At 67.6% G+C, this 10,797-nt stretch overlaps 2 protein-coding genes across 3 annotated transcripts; both read left to right on the forward strand.

Moving 5' to 3' along the window:
* The first annotated feature begins 612 nt into the window (after nt 1-612).
* LOC113940179 (leucine-rich repeat transmembrane protein FLRT1-like) lies at nt 613-4,265 on the forward strand. 2 transcript variants are annotated; one of them, XM_027631282.1, is made up of 3 exons: nt 613-637; nt 1,597-1,710; nt 2,055-4,265. In XM_027631282.1, the coding sequence occupies exon 3, from the start codon at nt 2,071-2,073 to the stop codon at nt 3,481-3,483; it is 1,413 nt and encodes a 470-aa protein (XP_027487083.1). In that variant the 5' UTR covers nt 613-637; nt 1,597-1,710; nt 2,055-2,070; the 3' UTR covers nt 3,484-4,265. The 2 variants fall into 2 exon arrangements, with proteins under 2 accessions (XP_027487083.1, XP_027487082.1); XM_027631281.1 differs by lacking the exon at nt 613-637 and having other exon boundaries at nt 1,397-1,710.
* Nucleotides 4,266-4,923: 658 nt separating this feature from the next.
* On the forward strand, nt 4,924-10,762 carry LOC113940174 (stress-induced-phosphoprotein 1-like). The gene is made up of 14 exons (XM_027631277.1): nt 4,924-5,217; nt 5,996-6,205; nt 6,447-6,588; nt 6,888-7,029; nt 7,524-7,686; nt 8,252-8,378; nt 8,460-8,562; nt 8,641-8,761; nt 8,836-8,932; nt 9,024-9,148; nt 9,293-9,329; nt 9,513-9,616; nt 10,036-10,208; nt 10,546-10,762. Exons 1-14 carry the CDS (start codon nt 4,939-4,941, stop codon nt 10,616-10,618), a joined length of 1,896 nt encoding a protein of 631 aa, XP_027487078.1. The 5' UTR covers nt 4,924-4,938; the 3' UTR covers nt 10,619-10,762.
* The last annotated feature ends 35 nt before the right edge of the window (nt 10,763-10,797 follow it).

The following is a 10,797-nucleotide window of genomic DNA, read 5'->3' on the forward strand; positions in this document are numbered from 1 at the left end:
CCCCCCCTGGGGGGCAGTTGGGGCTGGGGGAGTAGTTGGACTGGGGGGAAGAAAGTTGTAGGCCCTTTTGGGGGGCACTTAGGGCAGGGGTGGTTGTGGCCGGGGGGGGAACCCTGGGACCCAATGGGTTCAGCATGGGAGGCGGGGGCAGGGGGTGTCCTAGGTCTTGGTCCACCCTGGTGGCAGGACCCTCCACCTCCCAGCTATAAAGCACCATAGAAAGTCTCCTCTCCCCCGAGGGGCCTCCAAATTCACCCCTCTCCCCCTTACTGAAGGCACCAGCGGGGAACGATGGACCCCTCGTGTGAGGGAGGAGGGTCCTGGTGTGAATGCCCCCCCCCCCCCCCCCCCCACACGCACACCTCCTTCCCAGGAACCGAGGCGGGGATGGGCCAACGCACCGCCTCCCGAATTCTACCCCCGGCCCACGTTCACACGCACCCGCAGCCCCGGGTCCCTCCGCACTGGGGGGTGGGCCCGGCCCGGCCTCCCTCAGGCCCCGCCGGGTCCCCCCTCACCGGGGGGGGGGGGGCCGCGCCGCCCCCCCCCCAGCCCCCCCCGCAGCCGCCGCCTTCCCACGCCCGCAGCCGCCGCCGCCGCCGCCGCCGCCGGGCCCGCACGCGCCGGTACCGACCCGGTAAGGGCTCCCTGATCCCCACTGCACTCTCGGGACCCCCCTAAAACCAACGCCCCCGACACCCCCGACTCCCCACCCGCCTCGGTACCCGCGGATGCTCCAGCCCGGGGGAAGGGCCGGTCGGCCGGAGTGGGGCCCGTCTCCGCCCTTGGACCCCCGGAGCGACACTCCCCCGCAGAGACATCCCCCTCCAAAACCCTTCCGAACACCCCAGCCCCCAAAACCGCGATTCCCCCTCCCCCACGCCGACTTCCAGGGATGCTCCAGCCAGGGGGAGGGGCCCAGGCGTCCGGGAGAGGGGAGGACACCCAGGCATGACCCCCGCCGCCATGAGAACCCCCCCCAACCTCCCCAAATCCCATCAGCCCCCCTGGAGCCCCCCCAAAACCCTCCCGGTAGCCGGGGATGCTCCAGCCGGGGGAAGAGACCATCCAGGGCGGTGGTGGGAGAGGAACCTAGGCATCCGCGGGCCTGACCCCCCACCCACGAGACCCCGCGCGTCCCACCAGCACCCTCAGACCCCCAAAACCCTCCATCCCACCCCCCGGTATCCAGGGATGCTCCAGCCTGGGGCGCAGGACTCCGGCATTCAGGAGAGCGACCCCCCACCTCCATAGGGCCCCCAGGACCCCCCTGAGCCCCCTCAGACCCCAGGGAGGACCGGGGTATCTGGGGCTTACAGGGGTGTTCATGGGGGGGCATCACTTGGGTCCCCTCCTGCGGGGCGGGTCACGTGACCCCTTGTGCGAGGCTGGGGCTGACGCAAGGTGGACCCTGGGGCACAAGGGTCCCGGGGGGGGGGGTCCCCTAACAAGATGCTGCTAATGAGGAAGGGGTTCGTTAGCAACGCTGGTAATTGGCACCCGGGGGGGGCCCGGACACCTGGGTCCTGGCAGGTTTTGCACGAGGGGGGCTGTCACATGAGGACTCCCTGGCTCACACTCCCTCCCCATCGAAAGCGGCCCCCCCGGCGGGGGGGGGGGGCCATGGAGAACCGGCACCGGTAGCCTTGGCCTCGCATGAGGACCCATCGCACGGGGACAACCGTTGCACAAGGACCGAGGTGGACCCAGGTAGGGCCCTACTCCACCACACCTGGTCGCCTGGGACCCTATGACGGTGGGGGCCTGGGGGTTCCCTACTCTGGGTATGGGGTCAGGGGAATCTCCTACAGGGGAGGGGCTTGAAGGGGTCTGCAAACTATAATGTTGAGGAGGTGCCTAATAATGGGAGAGAGGAGTGTCTCCGCCCTTTCTATGGGGTAAGGGTGGGCATTCTGGGTCCCCTATGATGAAGGGGTGCTGAGGCAGGGGCACCTGCCCTATATATGGGATCAGCGTGGGGCTGGGTCACAGCACCCAGGTCCTCCAGGGTGCATCCCCATCCCACTGTCCTGACACCTCCCCCCAACCCACAGGACCCCCCACCCACCCATGGCCCCCCCTTCCCCCCTCCTCCACCTCCCTCCCCCGCACTGGGCGCCGCGGGGGGGGCCGCCCCGGCGCCTGACTGCTGTCACCGCTGTCGTCCTCGTCGCCATCGCGGCTGTTGCGGCCTGTCCCGCCGTGTGCCGCTGCGCCGGCGGCCGCGTCTACTGCAACGACCGGGGGCTGACGGCCGTGCCTGAGGGGCTCCCGCCCGGCGCCACCACCCTATTCCTGCAGAACAACCGGATCGGTGACGCGGGGATCCCAGCGCGGCTGGGCCGGCTGCCGGCCCTGCGCGTGCTCTACCTGTACGCCAACGCGCTGGAGCAGCTGCCGGCACACCTGCCACCGGCACTGCGGGAGCTGCATCTGCAGGAGAACAACGTGCGCGGGCTGTGCCGGCGGGCGCTGGCGCGGGCACCGCTACTTGAGCGCCTACACCTGGATGACAACTCGGTGTCGGCAGCCGGCATCGAGGAGGACGCCTTCGCTGAGAACCGCCGCCTGCGCCTCCTCTTCCTCTCACGCAACCACCTGAGCAGCGTGCCGGCCGGGCTGCCGCCGGCGCTGGAGGAGCTGCGCCTGGACGACAACCGCATCCACACCATCCCGCTGCGCGCCTTCGAGGGGCTGCCGGCGCTGCGGCGCCTGGTGCTGGACGGGAACCTGCTGGCCAACCAGCGCATGGCCGACGACACCTTCAGCCGCCTTGGCAACCTGAGTGAGCTCTCGCTGGGCCGCAACGCGCTCGCGGCCCCGCCGGCCAACTTGCCCCGTGCGCGGCTGCGCCGGCTCTCGCTGGCCGCCAACGCCATCAGCCACGTGCCAGCCGGTGCACTGGCACGGATGAGGGCGCTGGAACGACTGGACCTGTCGGACAACAACCTGACGACGTTGCCACGGGGGCTCTTTGATGACCTGGGCAGCCTGAGCCACCTGGGGCTGCGCAACAACCCCTGGTTCTGTGGCTGCAACCTGGCCTGGCTGCGAGACTGGCTGCGCCGGCGTGCGCCGCCACGCCTCGAAGTGCGCGGGCTGCTGTGCCAGGCACCCGCGCGGCTGCGGGGACTGCCGGTGGGCGAGCTGCAGGGGGAGATGGACGCCTGTGACACCCCCACCGCAGGGGCCGGGGGGGCTTCCCCCGGCATCGCAGCCGTGTCCCCAGCGGCTTCAAATGGTGCCATGGCCGCCTCGCCAGGGGCTGCGGCCACGCCAGGGTTGTGGGTGCAGGCGGCACCGGGGGGGGCCTTGCGGGTGCGGTGGCCACCGGCCCCCCCCCGGCGCATCCCTGCGGCTGAGCTGGCTGCGGCCCGGAGGGGGGGCCGTGACCGAGACACTGGTGCGGGGGGAGCGGGGAGAGTATGTGGTGCGGGCGCTGCAGCCCCGTGCCCCGTACCGCGTGTGCCTCGCGGCCCTTGAGCCCCCCGCCGCTCCCCCACTCTGCACACAGGCCCGCGCTGGGGCCGGGGACCCCCCTCCCGGTTCTCCCGGTGCACCAGCCGGGGACTCCCCCACCGCACTCCCCCCGGCCGCGGCTCTGGGGGCATCGGCAGCAGCAGCTGCCGGGGTGATCCTGGGGGTGCTGGGAGGATGGTGGAGGAGGAGGAGGAGGCGGGGGGGGGCGTGGAGGGGCACCCCCCCCGCCCCCTAAAATCAGCAGAGCGGGGCGGCTGCCACTGCGGCCCCTGCGACCCCCCGACGAGGGCGGAATACGCACCGTGTACCCCCCTCCGCCGCCCCCGCTGCCCCTCCCCAGCGCTCGGGGGTACCGGGGGGGTCAGGTGCCCCATGGCGGTGGTGAAGGGGATGGGGGATCCTGATGGGGGGGTCCCTCCTCCTGGGAAACCCCACGTGTTGGGGACCCCTCTGGGGCTGTGGCTGCTGCCCCTGCTCTGAGGACATTTGGAGGGACCCGCCGGGGAGTTGAGGAGAGGGGTCGCCCTGCACCTCCCCCGCCTCCCTTTTGGGGCATTTTGGCTTTTTTAAGGTGTTTTTTAGGCACCACGGCTTTTTTGGGGGGAAAACGGCAGATTTGGTGCAGGAATGGGATTGGGGAGAGGGACGGACCCGACAGCCTCGATCCCTCCAGGATCTCCAGGAGGACCCCAGGCCTGGGCAGAGCCTGGGGGGTGGAGGCAGAGGGGACTCGGGGTCAGGGTGGTCCCCTGCTGCCCCCCTCCCAGGTCTGTGCCCCCTCCCTTCCCCCCCGCGAGGTGCCTTCACCCCTCCCCCTGCCCCTGCTGTTGGATTTGGGGAAAAAGGACCAAAATCAGGAAAAATCGACCCAAAAGGGCCGAGGGGAACCCTGACCCCCAAATAAACCCAGCGGCTCCTTTTCCTGCCAGCGCCTCTTTCCCGTGGGATGGGGTGGGGAGCTGTTACCTGGGGGCGTTCACACAAGGGGTCTTGAGGGAAGGGGCACAGTTGAGGGATGGTCATATGGGGTCACTGAAAGTAATAAGGTGGCGGTGACACAGGGTAGGACGAGCAATGGGGAGTTTGTGGGGGGTATGAGGCCTTGCACGAAGGCTGGGGGGGGTTGTGTCAGGGGAGGGGGATCATGCCTGAGTCCTGTCAAGGTCACACGTGTGTCACTCAACACCCCCCTTCCCACCGCCAGGGACCACCTGCCTCCCCCCACATGACTCCCTTTGGCCTCCGGGGGGGTGTGGGGGAGAATCGTGTGCAAGCCCCGCCCCCGTGCAAACCCCGCCCCTCGCTCCCCCGGGAGACACGTTCGGCAGCCAGACCTCCGCGCCGCCAGGGGGAGCATTCCCCCCTCCACCCACACACACCACCACCACCCCCCCGATAGGCGTCACTCGCAGCCAATGGAGAGTGGAAAATTCCAGAAGGGAGCGCGGGGCGAGGCCAATGGGCAACCGGCACTGGGCGCCGCGGCCAATGGGAGCGGGCGGGGGCGGGACCCGCTGCAGGCTTCCGGCGGGGGCGGGCCCGGAGGGGGGCGGGCACCGTTTCTCCCGGTGGTCAATGGGAAGGCGGAAACGCGGGCGGTGGCCAATTGGAGCGCGCGCGGGGGCGGGCGGGCGGGAGCGGCGGCCAATGGGGCGCGAGGGGTGGGGTCGAGGGTTTCTAGCAGCTTCCAGAGGGCGGCGCGGGAGCGGCGCGAGAGGAGTTGCGGCCATGGAGGAGGTTTGGGGGGGACGAGAGGGTCCGGAGGGTCCTGGGAGTCCCAGAGGCAGGCGGAGGAACGTGCGGGGTGTTGCCAGGGGGTCCCAGGGTTGGGTCTGGGTCTGAGGGATCCTGGGGAGGGGGCCTGAGGAGGGCCGGTGGACCCTGGGGAGGGCCGGGGGGCCCTGGGGGTCCCTGAGGGTCCTTGAGGGGATTGGAGGCCCCGACCGGGGTCGAGGCACTCCGAGAGGGATCGGGGAGCCCTGAGAGGCTCGGAGCAGTTTCACGCTGTCTGGAGGTCCTTGAGGTGTCCCGGGAGGGTGGCGAGCGGGTCCTAGGGGGAACTGAGAGCAAACGGGGGGGCTTGGGGGTTGGGGGGTCCTTGGGGAGGCGGGGAGGGGCTGGAGGGCGGTGTCCCGTTGTTTGGGGGCCCGGGGCCCCGGCTCCATCTTCACGTTTTTCTGTTTGTCTTCCTCCCTGTCCATTTCTCCTTTACTTTCTTTCATCTTTTCACCTTCCTCACGCCCCTCTTCTTCCTCGTCCCTTCTTGGTTCTCTCGCTTTTTTCTTCCTCGTGCCCCTTCTCCTCTCTCTCCCCTTTATCTTTCTCGTCTTTCTCGCACCTTGCTGCTCCGGGTCCTTTGTTTTTCTCCTGCCTGTTCCTCTGCCCTCCTTTTCTTCCTTTTCGTCCCTTTCATACTCTTCCTCACGCCCTTCCCTTCTCCTTCCTCGTCTCCCTTCTCCTCTTCCTCGCACTCTCCCGTTCCCCGCGGTCCGTGCCTTCCCTCCGTGTCCCGCAGGCTCAGGAGCTGAAGGAGCGGGGGAACCGGGCGCTGGCGGCGGGGGACGTGGGGGCAGCCGTGGGGCACTACTCGGCCGCCATCGCGCGGGACCCCAACAACCACGTCCTGTTCAGCAACCGCTCGGCCGCCTACGCGCGGCTCGGGGACTACACCCGTGCCCTGGCCGACGCCTGCCGCACGCTGGAGCTGCGCCCTGACTGGGCCAAGGTGGGGGGGTGCTTGGGGGGGCCCTGGGAGCTCTGACCCTGGGGGGCCCCAGGGGGTCTGACCATAGGGGTCCCTCCTGCCTGTCCCCCAAGGGTAGTCGTTGATGGTGGGGCATAAGGGTCTCCTCTGTGGCAGGGGTCAGGGTTCCCCTGGGGGTGTCTGACCCAAGGGTCCCCCTTTGCTCCCCTTTTCCAAGGGGGGAAGGTCTGACCCCGGGGTCCCTGTTTGCTCCCTTTTCCAGGGGTACTCACGGAAGGCAGCAGCACTGGAGTTCCTGCAGCGCCTGGAGGAGGCCAAGGCCACATATGAGGAGGGGCTGGCACGGGACCCCGGGAATGAGCAGCTGCTGCAGGGTCTGCGCGGGGTGGAGACGCGGCTGGCAGGTACGGGGGACTCAGCGGGGCTCTGAGAGTGGCCTGAGAGGGGTTGGGGGGGTTTGGGCCTGGGAAGGGGCGGGCTGACACGGGGCTGGAGGGGCTGCAGGGAGTGGAGGAGTGGCTGGGGAGGCTGCTTGCAGGTCCCAGAGCAGGTTTGGGGGTCCCTGTGAGAGGCTTTGGGTGGCCCTGAGGGGTTTGGGGTCCCTGGGAGGGGGTGTGGGGAGTTTTTGGGGTTCTCAGAATGGGACTGGGCATCCTAGGAAGGTTATTTGGAGTCCCTGTAAAGGTCCTTGATCTAATTTCAGAGCGGAAACTGCTGAACCCCTTCAGTGCTCCTGACCTGCTGGCACGACTCGAGGGGGACCCCCGGACGCGGGCGCTGCTGGGGGACCCCGAGTACCGGCGACTGCTGGAGACGCTGCGCAGCGACCCGGGGCAGCTCGGGGCGTCAGTGCTGGGCCTCGGGGGGCCCTGGGGGGCTGGGAATGGGCCTCGGGGGGGCTGGGAATGGGCCTTGCGGGGCCAGGGTGGGCTGGGAGGGGGCTCTGGAGGACTGGGGTGGGGCTAGGAAGGGGTTTGGGGTGGCTTTGGGGTAGGACTGGGGGGGCATGTAGGGCTGAATTTGGGAGACTGGGGGGTGTTAGTTGATTTTGGGGACTTCAGGGAAGCAACAGGGCCCCTGGGTGGGGGTCAGGGTGCAGGTTTTGGGGTGCTGCCCCCCCCACGGTGTGTTGGGGTGTGGATTTCCGGACACCCCCTTCAATGTTCTCCTGCCCCCCCAGAAGGTGCAGGACCCCCAGGGTGGGGGCCAGGGTGCAGATTTTGGGGTGCAGCCCCCTTGGGGGCTGTCGGGGTGCAGATTTTGGGATGCAGCCCCCCCGGTGGATATCGGAATGTGGATTTTGGGGCACTTCCCCACGCACCCCTGCCCCTCCCGCCAGGAAGCTGCAGGACCCCCGGGTGATGACGACGCTGAGTGTGCTGCTGGGGGTGGAGCTGAGCGGGGCTGAGGAGGAGGAGGAGGCCCCCTCCCCGCCACCCCCACCCCCCCCGCCCCCTGCCCAGCCCCCACCACCCCAGGAGCTCCCCCAGAACAAGCAGGAGGTGAGGGGGTGTTCCCGAAACCCGTAAGGAGGGGAGGGAGGTGTTTTGAGGACACACAACCCCCCTGCACACCTGAAGAGCAGCGTGATAGACAAGGCGGGTGGGCAGGTTTGGGGCAGCTGAGGAGAGTTCGGGGGGGGCTGTATGGCAGGTTTGTGGGTGAGGGGGTTAGGGGATTTAGGAGCAGGTTTTGTGGTGCTGGGGGAGGAGTTGGGATTCAGGGAGGGTCTCAATCAAGTTTAGGGATGAGGGTTTCCTGCCAGTTTTGGGGTGATCTCCCTGTAGAAGGTGCAGCGGGGAAGTAGCGGGATGATAGAGGGGCTGGCCAACCTTTGGAGGGGTCCAAGCCAGTTTTGACACGATCTACTCCATCAGGGACAGCAGGACAAGAAGCTGGGTGACGGGTGAGCAGGTTTTGGGGTTTGGGAAGGGGTCACAGCCAGTTTTGGGGCGACACCCCCCCAGGCTCAGCGGGAGCAGGAGCTGGCCGGGTTTGGGGGTCTGGACAGCAGCTTTTAGGGTTTGGGGGGTCCCAGCCAGTTTTAGGGTGACCGCCCTCCATCAGGCACAGCGGGAGAAGGAGCTGGGCAATGCCGCCTACAAGCGGAAGGAGTTCCCAGCAGCGCTGGAACACTACACCCGAGCCGAGCAGCTAGACCCCACCAATATGACCTACGTCACCAACCAGGCAGGTGCGTGACCCCTCAATCCCCCCTGAGCACCTCCCAAACCCCAAAACCCCCCTGAACCCCCAAACCTGCCCCCAAACACAGCCGTGTACTTTGAGACGGGTGACTACGAGCGGTGCCGGGCACTGTGTGAACGCGCCATCGAGCTGGGACGGGAGAACCGGGAGGATTACCGGCAGATCGCCAAGTGAGTTGGGAGGTTTGGAACCAGGAGTATCCTCTCTGGTTCCCCCCAAATCACCCCCCGACCCCCCATTTCCCCCAGGGCATACGCACGAATCGGGAATTCCTACCTGCGCGAGGAGCGGTACAAGGACGCCATCCACTTCTACAACAAGTCCCTGGCTGAGCACCGCACACCCGATGTGCTCAAGAAGTGTCAGCAGGTGACGTGGGGGGTGCGGAGGGAGGGAGGGCAGCCCTCCTGGGCTCCCCCCGAACCCCCTAATTGTTGCCACAGGCTGAGAAGATCCTGAAGGAGCAGGAGCGCTTGGCCTACATTGACCCCGACCTGGCTCTGGAGGAAAAGAACAAGGGCAACGAGTGCTTCCAGCGAGGTGGGGGGGGCGCTGTGGTGGGCTGGGGGGGCCCTGCCCTGCGTCTGGGGGGCACTCTCTGACAGCAGGTGGGGGGGGTGTCGCATTTTAGGGGATTACCCCCAGGCCATGCGGCACTACAGCGAGGCGATCCGACGCAACCCGAATGAGGCCCGGCTCTACAGCAACCGTGCCGCCTGCTACACCAAACTGCTCGAGTTCCCCCTCGCTCTCAAGGTACAGGGCTGGGGGTGCCAGGGGGCTGAATTGAGGGGCTGGAGGCTGTCTTGGGGGGGGTAGGAGGGATCCTGGGGCTGGTCTGAGGGTATAGGGGTCAGTTTGGGGCTCTTGAGATGCCTCTGAATCTGCTTTTTCCCACAGGACTGTGAGGAGTGCATTCGCCTGGAACCCACCTTCAGTGAGTGGGGAATGTGGGGGGCACTGGAGGGGCTAGGCCCTGCCCATTCACTACTTTGCCTTCAGCCATCTCTACCTGTACCTGTACTCCTTTCTCCTTCCTTCACCTGTTTCTGTGTCCACCCCTCACCTGTACCCACATTTTCCCTTCTCACCTGTACCTGTGTGCATTGCTCCCCCCCAGTCAAGGGCTACACGCGGAAGGCGGCGGCGCTCGAGGCCATGCGCGACTACACCAAGGCCATGGAGGTTTATCAGCGTGCCCTGGACCTCGACCCCACTTGCAAGGTGAGCCCGCAACCCCCTGAGCCCCTGCTGACCCCTGTGACCACCTCTGAGCCCCTGCTTACCCGGGCCCCCCAGTGGCACTGCAGGACCTGAGAGTACAGCAATTTGTGACTCCCGTGGCCCCCCAGCCCCCTGTAATCCCCAGGAGGCAGCACAGTGGCAGTGGCACTACCCGGGGGTGCAGCACCCCCTGTGACCGCCCCTGACTCCTGTGACCCCCCGCATGTGCCCCTCTGTGATCACTGTCACCCTCAGGAGGCAGTGGAGGGGCAGTGGCACGGCCTGGGGTTAGAGCATCCCCTGTGAACCAACCCCCCTGATCTCTGTGCCTCCCGCCCTGCCCCCCAGGAGGTGGCGGCAGCGCTGCCTGGGGTTACAACACCCCTGTGACCCGCCACGATGCCCCGTGTGTCCCCCAGGAGGCGGCAGAGGGGCAGCGGCGGTGCCTGCGGGCGCAGCAGCAGCGCTCAGAGCCCCCCGAGGAGCTGCGGCGCCGGGCGCTCGCCGACCCCGAGGTGCAGCAGATCATGGGGGACCCGGCCATGCGCCTCATCCTCGAGCAGATGCAGAAGGACCCCCAGGCCCTCAGCGAGTAAGTCCCGGGGGAATTTTCTGGGATGTTAGCAGCCACCCTGTGGTGGTCACTGAGCCTTGAAGGAGCCACACCAAACCCTCTGCAGCTGTGCGGGGGGGGTCCCCAACTCTCTCTGAGGTCGTCCTGGAGGTCCCCAAGGTCTGATGGGGTGTCATTGCCCGTCTCTCACAGCTCACTGAGTCTCCATGAGGTTGCCCAGGGTTGCCTAGCACGTCCCCAGGTGTGTCAGTGGGTGTCCCCAAGATGTGGAGGGGTGTTCCAAGGGGGGTCCCAGGCATCCCCGCCCATCCTTGGGTCCCCCCTGTGCCCATGCTGATCCCCGTTTTCCCTCCAGGCACCTCAAGAACCCTCTAATCGCCCAGAAGATCCAGAAGCTAATGGATGTGGGGCTCATTGCCATCCGGTGACCCCCCCAAATCCCGGGGACCCCTCTGGGACCCCCCCCGGGTACACCTCGATCTCCCTGGGGAGACAAGGGGTGCTGCCCCTCCCTCCCTCCATCCTGTGTTGGTTCTGGGGTGCTGTGACCCCAAATAAAGAGCGGAGCAGTGGCCCAGCCTTGGGGGGGCTGGGGAGGAGGGGAGGG

This window comes from Corapipo altera, unplaced genomic scaffold (assembly GCF_003945725.1).
Source record: "Corapipo altera isolate COAL_440 unplaced genomic scaffold, ASM394572v1 62261, whole genome shotgun sequence".
NCBI lineage: Eukaryota > Metazoa > Chordata > Aves > Passeriformes > Pipridae > Corapipo > Corapipo altera.

Coding starts and splice junctions, on each gene's coding strand:
- LOC113940179 (XM_027631282.1), top strand. CDS start 2,071: ATGGCCCCCCCTTCCCCCCTCCTCCACCTCCCTCCCCCGCACTGGGCG.
- LOC113940174 (XM_027631277.1), top strand. CDS start 4,939: ATGGGCAACCGGCACTGGGCGCCGCGGCCAATGGGAGCGGGCGGGGGC. Junction 5,218..5,995: donor GAGTTGCGGCCATGGAGGAG/GTTTGGGGGGGA, acceptor CGTGTCCCGCAG/GCTCAGGAGCTGAAGGAGCG. Junction 8,933..9,023: donor CAACGAGTGCTTCCAGCGAG/GTGGGGGGGGCG, acceptor GTCGCATTTTAG/GGGATTACCCCCAGGCCATG.